The 19,650-nt window shown below is 41.5% G+C and overlaps 1 protein-coding gene across 1 annotated transcript; it reads left to right on the top strand.

Annotated features, from left to right (window-relative positions):
• Nucleotides 1-19,143, top strand: LOC106919570 (uncharacterized). Its single transcript, XM_088012547.1, is given in 20 exon segments — nucleotides 1-902; nucleotides 1,074-2,691; nucleotides 2,790-2,865; nucleotides 2,954-3,162; nucleotides 3,259-3,699; nucleotides 6,357-6,830; nucleotides 7,878-8,333; nucleotides 9,152-9,646; nucleotides 11,709-12,158; nucleotides 13,149-13,607; nucleotides 14,482-14,925; nucleotides 15,004-15,267; nucleotides 15,350-15,604; nucleotides 15,682-15,805; nucleotides 15,807-15,937; nucleotides 16,034-16,291; nucleotides 16,376-16,678; nucleotides 16,753-17,019; nucleotides 17,905-17,988; nucleotides 18,079-19,143. Coding segments are annotated over 20 exon segments (7,257 nt in total). The 5' UTR covers nucleotides 1-517; the 3' UTR covers nucleotides 18,143-19,143.
• The last annotated feature ends 507 nt before the right edge of the window (nucleotides 19,144-19,650 follow it).

Genomic DNA, 19,650 nt, shown 5'->3' with positions numbered 1-19,650 from the left:
TTTATTGCACTAATCTGTTCCACATCATTTTATCTTCGCTTTGAAAATGTAAAATTTGACATATAAAAAGCCTACCTGTTAATGAAGAGTTACTTTATGTATTGATTTATATTTTTATTTTCTCCGTGTCGAACATTTTCATGTCGGTTTTTAAGCCAGTACTGTCGTCTGTCTTTATAGCAAGATAAGTTCAACCTGAATGTTTATTGAAAGTCCAGCTAAAAATATGTTTAAAATAGGTGAATATTAATTCTTCATTATGCTGAATTCCTGTTCTATCAACAATGCAGAAATGATCGGTGTTTCCTGAAACTGTAACCTGTTAAAGCTTTCTTATTCTATTTCGCACTTGATTTACATGTATTACAGAAGTTTAACCGATAAAGTGTTTGTGTTAGGTGTGGGTACTGCCTTAAGTTTGGTACTTATTTATAACTGGCATAGTAATAAATTGGTGTTGTATTTTTCGGGTCAGTGATGTTGGGTTTGTTTGCAGAGCAGGCTGAAGTCAGCAGTCATGGCTTGTTCATCGCAGTCTGCCTCGGATTATATCAAGGGGGCCAGAGTTCACCTGGTTGGACAATTGATGAATCTGTCAGTGATTCTGGAGAACTTATATCAGCAGAACGTTCTCATGGAAGAAGAGGTCAGCAACATAGAGGCAGAGAAAAGTCACTTCAACAGAACCAGAGCAATACTGGACTCAGTCACTAAGAAAGGGGAAGAAGCCTGCTACAGGTTACTGAGGATTCTTTATGAGACGAGGAGCAGAACCTTACCAGCTACTCACCCCAAGACCAAGCATTCAGCTTCAACTAAGGCTAAAAGATTTGATCTGCATCACTGGATCAGCTGCTTTCCTTTCAGGGACGATGACAGCATTTATGTTGACTACATCAAAGGTATCCAAAAGATTCATTTTAAAAAGTGTCATTGTTTTTTACTTAACTAGATCCAGATATTTAGAGTTTTTGCCACTTTGTGTGAAATATATCTTTTTTTAGCAAGTGAGGGCAATATAAGTGAAGTGAAAGTTCATTTCAATTTGATTCTCTATCATTATTTAATCTCAGGACCAACGCCGTGCCACAGATATCAAGCAAAGTTGAAGTCAGAAGCAGAAAAATGTTCTAACGATATTTGGAGGAGAAGTGAAATTTTTTTTGAAGAAAACAAGAAGCCTGGACTGTCATTTTATTCACTTGTATTAAATACAGAAGGGACAACTACTCCATCCAAAGTAAAGACATTTAAAAACAAGAAAAGCAACATGTATCGTTCTAAAAAGTTAAGGACTTACATTCCAGAGAGCAAACCAGAAATCTCCCCCAGTGACCTGCTGAAACATGATAAAAACATCCTCCTGGTTGGGAAACCTGGGATGGGAAAGACGGCGCTGAGTCATGAAATGTTGAGACTGTGGTCAGAAAGAGACAAGGAGCTGGACTACATGTTTTACTTTGACATGAGGGAGTTAACCAACATCCCACCAACCATGAGTTTGGAGGATCTCCTGTTTAATGTGCACTGTGAACCGGATGAAGGCAAAGACGAAATATTAACAGATATGAAGAGCCACTCTGATAGTCTTATCATCATTTTAGATGGAGTCACAGATTTCACTTCATTGGTTGTGAAGAAACTTATTAAGAAAATTCTGCTGCCTTATGCAAAAATCATCATCACCTGCAGACCAGAAGATGAGGATCAGGATAAGAAAGACTTCCATCCTGAATACTGGCTCAGAGTGGAGGTGAAAGGCTTCAGTGAGGAAACAATAAGCAGATATTTGTCTTCAGTTCTGGGTGAAAATCACAGGAAGGTCCTGAGTAACGTGGAGCTGTTGACTCTTTGTCATGTTCCAATGTATGCACTGATGGTGGCTGCCAGCTTTTCATCTGAAGACTCTCTGCAGCCCAGAACTGTCACTGAAATATACATCAATATTGTTCGATTTTGCCTCCAGATGAACAGCAGCAACATCAAGATGAAGAATCTCAATCAGTTCATCAAAACCAAGAGCAATGAAATCCTGTCTCTGGCTGAAGCTGCTTTTAGTGCAACCGAAAGAAAAACTGTGAACCTGGAAGAACTTTCCTGTGAAGACAGCTGCGTCCTTTCCTTCCTGAAAACTCTTGATGTGAAAGTTGCTCCTACTGAAACCATAACCCTCTACGCTTTCCTCCATTACACCATGCAGGAGTTTTTTGCAGCTCTGTGGGCTTTGAAGAATCCTGATAAGATCAGGGAGGTTTTGCAGCAGTTCCTCACTGAGGAGAAGAAACACATGAAGCATCTGATCCCGTTCATGTGCCGTTTGTTGAATGAGAAGAGTCCCAGTTTGATGATCTGTCTGACTCCAGCTGAGGAGCTCAAGGAAACACAGCAATGGGTCACTAAAGACTTGATTGACACAGTTTTGTCTCATGGCAGTGAGCGTCATGTGGAGATGCTGTTCTTATGCCAATGTTTGTACGAGTCCCAGAGCTCTGAACCCTGTATTTTCTTTCTGGACAAACTGAACTATCATATTGACCTCAGTAGAAAGAATCTGGACCCTCATTCCTGCTGCGCTGTGGCCTATGTGATCAGTCAATCAACGGACAGGAAAATAAATCTGAACCTTCAGGATGTGACGATATCTGCACAAGGAATGAGACAACTGCGTAGATGCCTCCAAAATGTTGAACGGTACAGTGAAACAAGTTTTAAGGGGTTGCTAATGCTCAGAATCATATTTTGTAGAAAGTTATGAAATGTTTAATGCTAAATGTATTTTTAAACTGCAGGACTGGCGCTTTTCAACAGCAGCTCTGGAAGATTGTGCTTCTCAGTGAAGGACAAATAGACAACCAAAGTCTGCAGGCAAATGTTCATTTATCATTTTGTTGAAACATTTTCATGTCAAAACTACTTTTTCTACAACATGTTTGAGACTATTGCTTTTTCACAGATGGACTATGAAGCCTTGTTGAACCTTGATGGAAACCAGATACATCTTCCAGTGAGGGGGGAAAAGCAGCTTTTTGAAAGAGCTGTGAGGGTCATGCAGAAAGCTCCTACAAAGGTCGATGTCCGCTTGTACCAGCACCTTTGGGCTCCAAGATTAAGGGGTCTGCATGAGTACCTGGTAGAGGTTTTATCAAACATCAGCTCAATACGGTGAGCCAAGATGATTCTGTGCCCTTTTAGCCTGACTGAACCTGCAAATATGAACATTTTAACACCACAGTTTCTTTTGTATCATTATATTTGCAGTTTTGTGTTTCCGACATCAAACAATTCAGAAGAATACAGGTTCCTGGTGAATCTGTTCTATGCAGCAACAGAAAGAGAACAGCAGACAGGACAGAAGATGGTGGAACTGGTAGCATCTGTTTGGAGATTTTCAAGTTTCTATTCATCCAACCGTTTCAAGGAAGATAGAAGTCGGACTGACTTGCTGCTGAGGCTGTACTCCCAGTTGAAGGACAGAGAGACTCAAACTGGTCTGAGTCTCCTTCCATCATTACAGTCAGTTTTCCAGTCAGCAGCTCCTAAAGTCTGGATCATAAACCTCTCAGAGAGAAAGACCTCCATCCTCCTGGAAGTGATGAAACTCCAACCAGAGAAGAAACCAGTGATGGTGACAAACTGCTCACATGAGAAGAGGGAAGTGAGGATTTTCCTGCAGTGTCTGCCTCACATCTCACAGCTCTGGTAAAGTCATTCTACTGTATGTTGCTTCATATGGTCTTTTCCTTGTGAAATTGTTAAATAAATAATGAGTATTATTTCTGTATCATTGTGTTAAACACATTGTTGTCATGCTGAAAGTTTTTGGAGGCGTGGCTGAGAGCTGGATTTGTGCAGACAGGCAGAGATGAACAATTAAAATACCTTCAAAGAAGAACAGAAAGAATTTGACCAACTACAGCTGTGAACACAACATGACTATCAGCCTTACAGAGATTAAAGGACTGAGACTTTGCACCAAAGGCTATTGACATTATTAGAGATATTCTGAGTATGTATAATTTATTTGTATAATGTAGAAACCTCTAACCCTTTTAAAATAATTAATAAATAATTTCTAATTAGTCTTAATGTTCTAACCTCTGAAAGTAAGCCTGTTGCAGGGTAAAGACTTGAGGTTTTACCCTGGGGCAGTTCTGCTTAACGGCCCCACCTGGTGGCCTCCAGGCGATGGCGTCCTGACCGCCTCCTGGCTCTCTGACTGCAGACTAACTCCTATATCTGTCAGCATCATTGCCCCAACATCGCCAATACTACTTAACATGACAAAACTATTGCAACCGGCTTCGTACTCAACTTTTCTGAAAACCTCTCTATCTTTCAGAGATGTGTGGTCCATGCTAGTTTGCAACGTCTATTTTCATGTGTAATGTCAAAACTTGACCAAATTAGCCTGTATCCTGATTGATTCACTCCAAACCAGTCAGTGGTTCCCAGCCTTCGTTATCGGGTTGTTGAACCTTTTCAGGTTTCTGGCTCTGATGCAGAAGAGATGCCGCTCTCTCCAACAGACTGATGTTGGATCCAAACCTTGAAGGATCTTCTCTTCCTCCAGTCGCTCTGTTCCTCCTCTAAATGTTTCTCTGCTGCATCTCCAATCTGTCCAGATGAACTCTGAACTTTTTATATTCCTCCACTTCTTCTTCTGTGATGGAAACAGAGTTTGACCTTTGACCTATATTCTCTTGAAATCATCTCCTTTGTTTCGTTTCCATCCAAGATGATTTGACTGTTCCCTCTGTATGTCCAGAAGCTCTCTGCCCTCTGGTCCATCTCTGAGCCACCAGCAGCTGCAGAGTAATCTGAGTATTTCTGGAGATGACAGAAGTCTGACTGCTGGAAGTCTGACTGCTGGAAGTCTGAAGTGTAGAGAGAGAAAGGAATGGTGAGAGTCCAGAGCCCTGAGGTTCTCCTGCTGCCTCCTGGTTCGACCCTCACTCTGTTAGTGAGACATAGATATAGATCACATAGATTGGATTTATTGTATTTATTTATAGATCCAGATGAGGCTGAGGCTCCACCTACTGAAGGTCTATAGAGGAGATCAGATGAATCTGATCCTCAGAGCTGCTGTTTCGTCCAGGTGACAGCTGGTTGATGTAGCAGGTGGATGATAGCGTCTCCATGGTGATAAACAAACTGCAGGGGTTTCTGATTAGAGCTGCTCTGCTTCCTCAGGTTGGTCAACAGGGTTCTCCAGAACCTTCATGATGTTAGAGACAGAACAGTGGAGGCAAAGGGAGCAGCAGCTCCACGACTGAGGTGGAAGATGGAGCATCAGAGGTTGACCAGTTTAACCAGTTCAGACCAGTTCAACCAGTTCATCTGAGGGTTAAGCTGAGGGTCAGAGGAAGGTGGGATGATGATGATGATCTTGAACCTGTCTGAATGTCTCCAGCTCTTTTGCTCCTTCCAGGCTTCCGTCCATCAGATCCTCCTTTTGCTCGCAGCCTGAGATCTTCTTCCTTCCTGATTCTCTGATTGACGGGGCGTCACTGTTTCCTCCTCAGTGACGCCCCGTCTTCTCCCTAAAGGTTCTTTGGTTCCTTCCTGCTGATCAGGGTTTGTCATTCAGGAAGCATCTCTCTGCTCTGGTGGTGATGCTGCCGTCCACAGAGCTTCATGTCAGTCATGGCTCTGATGTCATCTCCATGAGGCTGGCAGAGAGCGAGCCGATCAGTTGCTTCAAACAAGCCTGAAGGCCCTCTTCTGCTTCCTGTCACCATTTCCTAACATCTTCCCAACAGGTCGTCTCTTCATCAGAGACTCAGAGCAGAGATGAACCAGATCATGGTCCGATCTCTTAGCATAAAATAAATAAATCCAAAGTTTTGTTTTCTGTTGTAGAGCAGCTGGCAACAAGATGGACTGAACTTATATATTTCCAGTCATTTTACACTAGAGTCACTTTCACCCACACACATCTTTAATACACCAATACACAGAGCAGTAGGCAATTTGGGGTTAGCCCATAGCCCAAGGGCACATCGATACGTGGCAGGAGGAAGCTGGAATTGAACCTACAACCTTCTGATCGCAAGACAACTACTCTACCCACAGTTCCCCCAAGACTGTCTGTCTTATTCTTAATAATTAGTGATATATTACTAAATATAGTTAAATATGTAGTGAAATATTTGACGCTAAATCTGTTCTACAGATTTCTGCAGCTTTTCTTATTTTTGTGTTGTTAGTCAAAGTTTAAAACATGTTGAGCTGCTCTGAACGTCTTTAAGTTGTATTTCCATTTTATGCTGAACAGACTGGTGTCAGTCAGGACATGTAGATCTGTTAATGCGTCTCAGATCAAATCATCACTAAATGTTTTCTTCATATTCCAGGTTTGATCTTCGGAGCTCAGGTTTTGGTGAACGAGCCGAGTTCCTGGTGAATCTGTTCTGTGCAGCAGCAAAGAGAGAACAGCAGACAGGGAAGAGGATGCTGGAGATGTTAGCATCAGTCTGCAGATATGAAACTTTCCCCTCAAAGGAAAGATTCATGGATTATGATGATGAATATTATGATGATTATCATGATGTTGCTGAGGATCAGAGTAACTTCCTGCTGTATCTGTACTCCCAGATGAAGGACAGAGAGACTCAATCAGGTCTGAGTCTCCTTCCATCATTACAGTCAGTTTTCCAGTCAGCTCCTAAAGACTGGACATTAAAGCTCTCTAAGAGAAAAACCTCCATCCTTCTGGAAGTGATGAAACTCCAACCAGAGAAGAAACCAGTAAATCTGACAGACTGCTCACATGGAGAGAGTGAAGTGAGGATTTTCCTGCAGTGTCTGCCTTTTATCTCACAGCTCAGGTACAGTCTAGATAATTGTCAGATTTGAATAAAATATTTTAATAAAATATAAAATTGATAATCAGAAAGTACAAAAATACTGAAAGGGGGATCTAAAATGTGATCATTTTCCACCATGTACAGTTTATTAAACATGTTTAAGAAGCAGGTCCAAACACATAAAGATATGTCTGCAGTGACGCTGCTGAGACGGAGGCATACATACAGACATCGCATCTCAAATACTTTGGGAACCTTTAAAAAGTATTTTAAGAAAATCAAGAGACAGATTAGAATGTCCTCCAGAAAAGCTGATTTTCAGCTGCAGGGTTGCCAGATAAGTGCAGCACACCATCAGTTTATGGTAGCATAGAGCGTTACGTCTGGATCCTGGAGGAAGGTGTTTCTATCGCCCACAAAGGTGGCACCGAACATTTTTGTTTGCTGCATGTTGTTGGGATAAAATATGGCAAGAAACACACATGACCAAATTTAAATATTGTCCAAGTTATTTAACAAACACTGAACATTAAAAGGGGCAGTAAAATGTGTTTTCCATTTTACAGCACAATCACCACCTGCTACCTTCAATTGTTAGAAGATGCTGTCTGCATATCAAATATGAATTAAAAGAAGTTTGACTTCCTGATTTAACGCTTCAGACCGAGTCTCTGTCTCTTTAAAAACTCCTGCTCTTTCTGAAGCTCCGCCTCCATTATAAGTCAACATGGCTCCTCTATTAACCCTTTAATGTTTTTATCAGCGTTTCACTCAGAAGTAACTCCTATAATGAGCTCAGCAGCTGTTTGATAATTACAGTCAATTGATTTGTGTTATTTATTCATAATTTTTAGCTGTTTGGATAAACTGGTTCATTTCCAACTTCAGAAGTATTACTGCACATTTATTAAGAATATCATTCTCAGTTTCAGAGAAAAGTGTAATAAAAACTACAAAAATTCAATTACCTTGTGATTTCATCCCATCGATACACATTTATAAAACTATGTGTCAGTAGCATGTATTAATGCAGCTGAGTTCAAATTAAATGTTTGCTTCTTGTTTCAGGTTTTATCTTTGGAACATCGATTCTGAAGAACCAACCAGGTTCTTACTGAATCTGTACTGTGCAGCAGTACAGAGACAACAGCAGAGCGGAGAGAAGGTGGTGGAGATGCTAACATCACTTTTCTCTAATGGTGTTCCAGTTAATGTAAGAGACATGTATGATATGGATGATTATCTTGATGATCATTATCAGAGTGACGTCCTATTGGATCTGTACTCCCAGATGAAGGACAGAGAGACTCAATCAGGTCTGAGTCTCCTTCCATCATTAAAGACAGTTTTACAGTCGCCTCCTCTAGTCTGGTTCCTAAACCTCGCAGAGAGAAAAACCTCCATCCTCCTGGAAGTGATGAAACTCCAACCAGAGAAGAAACCAGTGAATCTGACAGACTGCTCACATGAAGAGAGTGAAGTGGGGATTTTCCTGCAGTGTCTGCCTTTTATTTCACAGCTCAGGTAAAAATATTTACTTCTTACTGGGAACTAAACTGAAGGTGAGTTCTGATTAAATGCTGCACTCAGAACTGACAATAAAATGTAACATTGTGTGAGCAAATTGTAGTTATAATAAATAACATTAATAATTAATTAAAGATGTTGGCAGCAATAGGTTTGGTTTAGCTGTGAATAACTAATAAATGCCAACATCAATCATTAACAACATTAGATAAAACTTTAGCTTTATTTTGTAATCAGGTTGCTGCGTGTTGCAGACTTTTGCCCAGGTCCCTCTTGAAAATGAGATCTGGATCTCAGTGGGGTTTACCTGGTTAAATAAAGGAGATAAATAATAATACAATTATTAACAAAATAATTCAGCCTTCCTGTTAAATTACTTTCAACAACAAATTCGCCAAACTGGTAACATTCAAGTAAAATGAAAAAAGAAAAACCAATGCACTACCAAAAAGTAAAATGGTAGAAATAAAATTGTCTGACAAACTAAGTTCATTTATGGGAGTTTGGAAATGAGGCCAAATTAGTTTCTAATAATTAATTTGTTTGAACCAAAATATGTAAGAATAAACCTGAAATAACTCAGAATGACATGTAGTGGTAAATATGGAAGCATAAAAACCAGTTTGTATTAAAATATTTGGGTCATGGAACAAATGAACACTAAGTGAGCTTAGTCTCAGACTAAAATAAGTCTAGCAGTTGGATATGTGTTCAACCAGTTCTAGAGCCAAAGGAGAAGTTCAAATAAAACGAATATTATTTTGATAAAATTCACATTCATCCTCTTTTCACTAAATGTTTCCTTCTTGTTTCAGTTTCAGTCCCTGGAGCTCAGATGTACCTGAACAAACAAAGTTCCTGGTGAATCTGTTCTGTGCTGCAGCAGAGAGAGAAACACAGACAGGAGAGAAGATGCTGCAGATGCTGGCATCAGTCTGCAGATACAAAACTTTCCCTTTATATAGCAGATATATAAATTATTATTTTAATAATAAATATGACTGTCTTGATGGTGAAGATGAAGATGATGAAGCAGATCATCAAAGTAACTTCCTATTGGATCTGTACTCCCAGATGAAGGACAGAGAGACTCAAACTGGTCTGAGTCTCCTTCCATCATTACAGTCAGTTTTCCAGTCAGCAGCTCCTAAAGTCTGGATCATAGACCTCTCTAAGATAAAGACCTCCATCCTCCTGGAAGTGATGAAACTCCAACCAGAGAAGAAACCAGTGAAGCTTAAATGCTGCTCACATGAAGAGAGTGAAGTGGGGATTTTCCTGCAGTGTCTGCCTCACATCTCTCAGCTCAGGTAAAGATATTTACTGGTATCTGATCACAATAAATTATGTTAAACCTGGCAGAGATCATGGGACAGGTACGGCCCAGGGCTTCTTCCTGCTTTTGAGCATCTTGAGTTAAACAAACAAAAACAGGAGGAAGAACAACTCAAAAGATAAAGTATTAAAAATATCCAACATGTTATTGTATCTAAATAACAAAATTGACGTCATTTTAAAAGTTTATTGACTTGACAGTCATGTGACGTGAGTGAAGTGTCACTTCAATAAATACACACTGATGCTGTAGGTCTCTGGTTACTAATTAATGTTCACTGGACCATAAACATGAATTATTTCAGGTTAGTTACAGCTACATGTGACCTATGCTCACAATAAAATACCTGGAGAGTCATAAAGATGAAGCTGTAATGTTTTAATAATACATTTTGCATAGCACTTTTCTAATTATTCAAATATACTTTAAATGAATACTACAATATACAGTGGCTTGCAAAAGTATTCACACCCCTTGAACTTATCCGTATTTCATCACAAACATAAAAATGTTTCCCTGTAATGTGAAAGACCAACACAAAGTGGTTTACAGGTGGGAAGTAAAGAAAGAAGCAGGTCAAAGTCACAGTTCAGGATGATGGAGGTCAGTGCTGATGATCAGGTAGATCGAAGCACATTTAGTCTTTGTAGCAACTTGAACTCATTTTCACTCACTGCTTGCTGAAGCAATAAGTTGTTTAATGAAAGAAAATCAGTATTCTTCTTAAATGTTCAGCCTTATTCTCTAATTCTTAACTTTTGGTGGGTCAGAAATGACAAGAGAGTGTCTGTTGTTGGCTATATTGTGCAAAAAGCCTCCCATGATTTTATGTTTTGGTTGCAGAGGTTTATATTAATGCTGTGTTGGCATTTTGGGTTGTTGTATCTTTTGTTCATTTGATATTTATAGCCATCAAGTAGTTATTTGATTTTTGTTTTGAAATACAAAAATTTAAATACAAATTGTTTTCGTTTTCAGTGTCACTGGATGAGAAAAATGTAAAAATTATTTGGGTAACCACATTAGGTTAAAGCAGAAAAAAGGCTCATTAGTCCATATTGTGAGACCGACTGTGGGCTGAGGTGGAGTGGATGGTAGTGGGACTGCAGCCTCCAACTGTTTTAGGTGGAGTAATCCCTCCAGCAGTGATGGTTTTTCATGCCATGCACCGCACAGACCCCAGTTAGAAAGACTTGGTTCCTCTCTCCAGAATCCACTGGTTCTGTTAGAATCATCAGCAACTTCCTGACAGTCAAAAACATCAATAATCTCAGAAATCTGTAGCTTCTGTGACACCAATCCAAGAATCAATGCTGAATTAAGTTCCCACACTAGACAAAACGCCTGATTTCATGACATTTACTGCACCATTTGCACAAAATCTGTATTTGATCAAAATTGTATCTTTTATCATTTCACAAAGTTAATGTCAAAGTTGTGCATAATACCAGAAAATGTACTAAAACTTTTCCAAAATGTCTGTGAATGTCAATTGTATTTTAAGTAAATATTCATTTGTTGTTTCAATTTAAATAACTTTATTTAAATTGATGGTTTTATTTGCTTGTACCATGAACTTAAAGCAGCTGTAAAAGTGAGTCGAAGCGCCGAAGGAGAATAAATACATGTTTACAGGAACCCTGGATAAAATACTGTCCCATGGTTCCTGCCTCCTGCAGCGGTTCGTGCGTGCGTGCGTGTGTGTGTGTGTGTGTGTGCGTGTGTGTGTGTGTGTGCGTGTGTGTGTGTGCGTGCGCTCGCGCGCGTGTGTGCATGCGCGCACTCGTGGGTTTAGCACAGGTGTACTTATAATTTCAGTCTTATAGCTTGTGCACCATAAACAGTTCAGTCATCAGAATCTTAGGTTAAGTGTTTGTGATTCTGTAACAGTCTAAAAATATGACGAGCTGTTCTTTAGCAGCAAAGCATTATTTCACATGTTTCACAGAAATCAAAAATGGAGTCCATCACTAGTGTGTGGCCTTATTCATGCAGCTCAGATTAAATCACCATTAAATGTTTTCTTCTTTTTCCAGTTTGAAAGTTGAGGAATTTATGTCTTCTGAACAAACAAAGTTCCTGGTGAATCTTTTCTGTGCTGCAGCAGAGAGAGAAACGCAGACAGGAGAGAAGATGCTGCAGGTGCTGGCATCAGTCTGCAGATATGAAACTTTCCCTTTTAATGAATGTTACACTGATTATAACGACCAGAGTGACTTCCTGCTGGATCTGTTCTCCCAGTTGAAGGACAGAGAGACTCAAACTGGTCTGAGTCTCCTTCCATCATTACAGTCAGTTTTCCAGTCAGCTCCTCCAGTTTGGTTCATAAATCTCTCTAAGAGAAAGACCTCCATCCTCCTGGAAGTGATGAAACTCCAACCAGAGAAGAAACCAGAGAAGAAACCAGTGAAGCTGACAGTCTCCTCACATGAAGAGAGTGAAGCAAGACGTTTCCTGCAGTGTCTGCCTCACATCTCACAGCTCAGGTAAATCAGACTCTGAATTTGAAATCTCTGTGCATCACCAAAGTTCGGACTTTAACCCTCAGCACATTTCCTATGCTTATTCCTGTTTATTGCCAATTCTAAAGGAGAACAGACTGTATCAGTCAGTTTGCAGAGCCTCTTCAGTTTTTGGATTGTTGTTTAAATTTTGACTTTAATTTTTTTAATTAATATTACGTGTTGATTAAATTTAAATGATCCATATTAATTGTAGTAAACTGTAGACCAGGGCTGCCTAAGTCCATCCTGAAACTTTTAGACGGATCTGTTCTCCAACAACCTGAATGAAATGTCTAAATTCCCTCTGCAGTTACTCAGTTACTCAGTTACTCAGTTACTCAGTTACTCAGTTACTCAGTTACTCAGTTACTCAGCGCTGCAGCGACCTGGCAACCAGCCTTTCATTTGGGTAAAAGTCAAAGCAGCTTATCGTCACGATGAGTCAGGTCTGCAGAAATGTTAGCTGGCCTTCTGCTGGCCATAGAGCTGTGGAAGTCCTGGTCAGCCCTGATGGACCTCAGATTGTTGACCTTCTGGCTTTTTGAAAGAGCCAAGCCACTCAGTGATGATCTAACAGGACAGAGGGAACAATGTCTTCCTTCCTGTGGAGGGCAAGTCTACTCGCTGGTGGGCCTTCATCTGAAAAGGATTTATAGCTCAAAACTGAAGTTTACAGATCCTGAATAAAAGCACATCCACATTTTTTCTTACTGATGTTAAATCTGACCAATTGATTGTTAATGGCTTCTTCCTCATGCGCCCATGTCAGTCCAGGACTCATGGATGACCGCTCTGTCTTCATCTATACCAGATTTAGGTTTCTAACAGCATTCAAAGGTTAACACAGGACTGTAGGTTTATTTAAATGCATGTTTAATACCTGTTTATAGATTATTTTGAAAAGGTATTTTAAATTTGACAAACAATCTGGAGAGATAAAATCATCACTAAATGTTTTTGTTCTTGTTTCAGTTTCAGTTTTGATCCTTGGAGCTCAGCTGTACCTGAACAAACAAAGTTCCTGGTGAATCTTTTCTGCGCTGCAGCAGAGAGAGAAACACAGACAGGAGAGAAGATGCTGCAGATGCTGGCATCAGTCTGCAGATATGAAACTTTCCCTTTTAATAAAAGAGACGACCTTTTTGAGATTTTGAGCACTCTAACTCAGAGTGACTTCCTGTTGGATCTGTACTCCCAGTTGAAGGACAGAGAGACTCAATCAGGTCTGAGTCTCCTTCCATCATTATGGTCAGTTTTCCAGTCGGCCCCTCCAGTCTGGTCCATAGACCTTTCAGAGAGAAAGACCTCCATCCTCCTGGAAGTGATGAAACTCCAACCAGAGAAGAAACCAGTGGAGCTTAAATGCTGCTCACATGAAGAGAGTGAAGTGGGGATTTTCCTGCAGTGTCTGCCTCACATCTCTCAGCTCAGGTAAAGATATTCCTCTTTGTGCAGTAATATTATGGAAGGTGAGTCTGTTACATGGACCAGTGAAGGTAATAGTTTGTCTCACTTTGTAATATCAAAACTTCTCAAGGGAACAAAACTTAGTGAGTTATTATGTCAGTTTATTTTATTTTTTAGCTTTTGTTATGACTGTTTAAAATCTAAACATAAAGTTTTTATTTAAAACAGTTTCCACAATATCCTTAAACATTTTCAATTTCACGACTGTAATGCCACATCCTGCTTCTCCCAAAGCTTTAGTTCCTGTTCAGATCTCCTGCCTGCCCAGCAAACAGGAGAGAATAATTATTACCATTTAATTATTAGAGTATTGTTATTGTTAGTCAATTGAAAATATGTATCACATCAATTACACTATTTCTGTGATTAATTAATTATTTAATTTAACATATTTATTTGATCAGAAATTAAATGCAGTCGAAGAAACGGGTTTACATCATGACATTGTATTTCCTGTGGGTGAATCCCAGTGTGCATCACTGCAGCTTTAATTCCTCTAAAGTTCAAAGTTCACAGGCGACTCCAGGTCAATCTCACAGCTTCTTGAAAAACCAGACAAAATCTGACAACTGGTTAGAAAACCAGAGGACTTCTGTCTGCAGGGTAACAGCAAAGTAATGCAAACATAACCTGTAATTAACAGGATGCCAACATTCAAATCGTCATATTTTCTTCTTATTTTGTATTTCCGTGTTTAAATAAGTCGAAATGTTCCTGGTGTGAGATCACTGCTCTGGTGGAACATGTTTACGACTTTTCATCATATCCAGCATTAGTGTGAGGTTATATTTATGCAGCTCAGATCAAATCATCACTAAATGTTTCCTTCTTGTTTCAGTTTCAGTCCTCGGAGCTCAACTGTATCTGAGCGAACCAGGTTCTTAGTGAATCTGTTCTGTGCTGCAGCAGAGACAGAAAAGCAGACAGGAGAGAAGATGCTGCAGATGCTGGCATCAGTCTGCAGATACGAAACTCTGGAGTTAAATGTGAGGAAAGTGGATGAAGAAGACAAGAGCCAAAATGACTTCCTGCTGGATCTGTACTCCCAGGTGAAGGACTGTGAGACTCAAACTGGTCTGAGTCTGCTTCCATCAGTGCAGCCGGTTTTCCAGTCGGCTCCTTTTCTGTGGATCACAAACCTGTCAGAGGGAAAAACCTCCATCCTCCTGGAAGTGCTGAAACTCCAACCAGAGAAGAAAAAAGTGGTGATGATGGGTGGCTCACTTCCACAAAGTGAGGTGGGGAGTTTCCTGCAGGGTCTGCCTCACATCTCACAGATCATGTAAGTCAACTCTGTCCTGGACGTTTTTACTTCCTGTTTGTCACAGAGTGTTGATGCTGACACTTGTCTGTGTTCCAGCTGTGATTCAGGATTCTTCCAGAGCGTTTGTTCATTCCTGTCAGAGCGATCCAGAGAGGAGGTTCAGCAGCTGGAGTCTCTGCTGCAGCAGCTGGACTTCAAGCTGTTTCTAAGTGGAGCGTTGACCAGTGAAACCTGCAGCTCTGTGGGCAGAGTTCTCCGTCTATGTGGACCCAAAGTGGATCTGATCCTCACAGGCAGCCAGATGTCCGTAGGAGCAGCTGCTGTCCTCTTCAGCTCCACTGCACAGCTGCAGAGTCTGAGGCAGGAACCGAAACGTCTGTTTGTCTGTCTGCTGCTGAAACATCCGTCCTCATGTCCATCGTCTCTGTTCTGTCTGGTCCAGAGTCTGCAGCAGTCTGGTTCTGTTCCTGGGTCAGTGGGTGAGCAGAGGCAGGTTGGCCCGTTCTCTGGTCCTCAAAGAACTTTCTGTGGTCTCCACCAAACCCCAACCATCACAGAGAGTCCTGTTGAAGGTCGGCAGCAGTCTGGCGTCTCTGCTGAGGTTCTGGAAAATCGGACGGTTGGACCTGACTGAGTCTGGTCTCCCTGCTCAGTGTCTCTTCAGTCTGCTGCTTCATGATGCTCCTCTCTCGCTCAGGTAAACATCTTCATCATCTCCATCAGAAACTTAACACAGAACAGAGACACAGTTGTTTTAATCCCTGATCTCTGCAGACTGAGTGAAGAGAGACTCCAGCAGCTCCTGGTTCTTGTCCAGGAGGTCAAGGACCAGAACTTGATGTCGTCCCTGTTGAATAAAGTTGGTGGAGACCTAAGCTGCTGCAGCTTGAGCTGGGAAGCTTCTTCACTACCTGCTGCAGCAGCCGACAGCTCAGACCATCACTGTGGATCTGAAGAAGAACCCGTTCTTAGAGGAGAGAGCCGTTCAGCTGCTGCCCTTCCTGCACAGGGTGGAGATTCAGAAATGGAGGTTTGTCTTCTGATAAGTAGTTGGTCTGATCCTCCATCAGCAGCTTCTGCTGCCTGGAAATAACAAAGTGTTGTGGTGGATCCCGTCTGCTTTTAGGCCCAGTCCCAGCTTAGTGAGGACTTCCATCAGGCAGATCTGCAGAGATCACAGCAGTCACCTGATCCCAGGGTTACTGAGGTCACTGGGTCATGTGATCAACCTGAACTGCACAGAGCTGGACTCAGAGGACTGTGATGCTCTGCTGTTCATCCTCAGACACAGTGATGGAGTGAAACTGAAGCTGATGTGGAGCTCCATGCCAGCAGGGGGCGTCCAGTCCGTCCTCTGTCTGCTGCACAGCGTTTCTGATCTCAGGTCAGATATCAGGACTTGGTCACATGATTAACCGTTCCCTCCTCTTCATCAACCGCTTGGTCTTCTTCTTGTCTGTCCCACCAGTGTGGACAGGAATCTCCTGCTGAGCTTCATCCTCTGCTGTGCTGCCTCTGACAGCCAGCAGGGGGCAGCACCAGAGCTGCTGCGGACTCTGCAGCACATGTTGGATCTGTCCGGCAGCTGCTGTGTGGATCTGTCAGAGGAGGATCGGACCGGGCCTGTGAGCCTGACGGCTGCTGACTGCAGGGCTGTGTCCACCGTCCTGAGACACAGCAGCAGAGACACACAGCTGGACCTGAGAGACTGTGAGGTGGAGGACAGTGTCCTGGACCTGCTGTTTCCTGTCCTGGACCGGGTTCGACTCAGGTGAGGAAGAGAGCTGATGAAGCTGAAGCGTGTTCACCTTCTTCATTGACCTTTGCTCTGTTGTTCCTGTTTAGAGTCAGTAAGACGGTTCTGGTCCAGCTGCTGTCTCTGCTTGTGGACAGTCAGGGGGACACAGAGAGACGGGCCATGTCCCTGTGCAGAGCCCTGGGAGGAGAACTGGACCTGAGCCACAGCCCAGTGGATGAGAGGCTCTGTGGAGCTCTGGTTCTGGTGCTGGACCGGTCTGAAGGCCTAGCAGAACTGGACCTCAGTCACTGCCAGCTGACTGACCAGCTGCTGCTGCAGCTCAGCACTCAGCTGCACAAAGTCCAGGTCCTGGAGTAAGTGTCCCAGCCGTCCCCTGTGGGGACAGAACCTCGGTTCTGATCCAGATTGGATACACACACTTCCAACACCCTGAAATAAATGCATCATTAAATACGAGGATTGTAACGTACTTTAAAGAACTTCAGGAAAATTCAATTTAAGGGAATTTATTCAGAGGAGAAAAAAACAGCACTAAGAAAAATGAATTTAAATGAAAGTTAGATGTTTCTTCTTCTTCAGCCTCCCGTGTCTTAAAGATGGAAGTCTGCTAAATATTCATCACCTGCCTCCTCCTCACTCCACTGGTTCGGTCCAGTCTGGTGACCCTGTCCTAGGTTTTACGTCATCGTGCAGATGCTGTAAAACATCATCTACTGTTGCAATACACCACAAACTGGATGTTCCATCTCCATCTTTAAGTGGTGATGGTGGCTATGCTCTATAGCTGCCACCTGCCTTGGAATGGGAACGTTAAGCTCTACAAAGGTGAACACAACTGCACCAATTGGAAATATCCTGAGGGTGGCGCTGTTGTGTAAGTGGAGGACCTGCAGAACCGTTTTTAACTGATTCTGCAATGTGTCAGCCATCTTGGATTGTTCTATTCAGGGACATTTGTAGTGTTGTTCTTTTACCTGTAGGGGGCAAGTTGGTGAGGTTTGGGTCAACCATTGGGGAACTTTAGGGATGACTGGTGGGGTCTTATTGGCCATTTTGGCCTGACCTATCAGGAAACATTTGGAGTGGGGGTTCTGATCAGCCTCGGAGAAAGTCAAACTTTTGGGTATAACTTTGATTTTAGTTGCTGAAGTTGAAATTTCTGAAATATGACTGGGCTTTTTCCCAGTTTGATTGTTCCCAGTAGAACCCAACATGATGGTATTGTCTTTGTGTTCCAGTCTCAGTCACAATCACATCACTGATGTCTCCACTGCTGGGTTACTCCAGCTGGTCTCCATCAACGCCTCCATCGGTTCTGTGAGGTAAACATTCATCAGACATTTGTCCTCAGAGGAACCCTGATCTGCCCTCGTGGGTCTGAGTGAGTCTCACGTTCTCTGCTCTGTTTCTAGACTCTCCAACAACAACATCGTCAACAAAACTCCTTATAAGGACAACAGGAAGTTTGAAATCTGATGAAGCAGCTGGTCATGTGACCAATAGGAAGTCCCAGTCTCCTCTGAGCCATCAGAGGTGGTCAGCAGTGGGATTGGCTGGTTCTTTTCTGATTTCCATGTTTCTGTCCGGACATCAGCGGAACCATCCAGAACCTGAACGTTATGGAAGAGAACCGCTCTGGTTCTTGAACTGGACCAAATGTTCTGACCATGGAGGCATGGGAATCACTTCCAGTTCAGGTCTGAAGTCATGACAGACGGTTCTTACTTTCTCAGCTGCTGCTTCCTTCATAAAGACGAAAATGAATAAAAAATGTTTTTCTATGAAAATGAATAAAAGCTTTCACCACAAACTGGATGTTCCACTGAAACACTTGGAGCATCCACCATTTCAGCTTTCAAAATAGATATTTTACATATTTTTTTATTTTAAGTGTTTATTTTCAGAAATTTTTTATTCTAAAGTTTTTTTTATGGTTGTCTTTTTAAGGATTTTTTTTACCTTTATTTGATAGTAAAGCAGCAGGAATGCAGGTTGGGAGGGGAGAGGGTCAGGAGCTTGATGTGCCACAGCAGAAATATTTTCTGCCTTTTCATTTAGACCTCCGAGAATCAGTGGCATAATGCACTGATGGATTAATTTATAGGTGTTGTTTTTATTTATTAAATAATGATTCTCAGGGTTTAAAATTGTAAATGCGACTTTTTATAAACTTCTAAGTGGTTCAGCTTTTTGCATTTAGACAAAATGCAATACGCATTTTATCTAAAATTAGTTTGTTGAACTCAAATGTTAAAATTAGTTGAGTGATTAAGCTAAATTTGTGTTTGATCATTAATCTCTTTTTGTTAGTTTATTATTAACAGTTCAGTGCAGAATCCAAAGGATTTAGAATCATTCTCCAAAGTTGAGTTTAAAGTATGATTTAGTTTTCAACTTTAAGATTCTAATGTATGAAGATTATTTTTGTGTTCAGAGACTGAAGATGTTTTAATAAAAATAAATTACAACCATTTAAATACTCTGTTTTTCCTCCAAGCTTCTCTGTGAAGCTGCCTTAAACAATAGCAGCATTATTACTATTCCCATGATTTATTTCTAACGACATCACAGGAAATGTCTTCATCATTTTTCCATATCAGGGTTAGGGTTAGGGGGTTAGGGTTAGGGTTAGGGTTAGGGTAGGGTATAGGGTTAGGGTTAGGGGTTAGGGTCTTTTAACACCTTACGGTGTTAAAAGATAGCATGTTTTTGAAACCAGGGGCACACTATGTCTCAGCCTTCCCAGGTTCCGCCTATAGGAACAGCATGTGGGAAAGGTGACTCTAGGGCTCAGCAGTCTGAATTGCAGCCCAGTTTTCTATGAGTAATAGCCTCACACACACATGAACATATGCTACACCACACACGCTGATTGGACTGAAAAACCTTTTCTCCCAATGAACACCCTCTGGTCTGCTTAAGGACTAGCATGGATGCAACTGGACCAAACAGCCGTCCTTACCTTTTTCCTTACCTTTATTTCA

Source organism: Poecilia mexicana, unplaced genomic scaffold (assembly GCF_051168715.1).
Source record: "Poecilia mexicana isolate PSO_F unplaced genomic scaffold, ASM5116871v1 scaffold_2, whole genome shotgun sequence".
Classification (NCBI taxonomy): Eukaryota; Metazoa; Chordata; class Actinopteri; order Cyprinodontiformes; family Poeciliidae; genus Poecilia; species Poecilia mexicana.
This window is presented reverse-complemented; position numbering and strand designations above follow the sequence as displayed.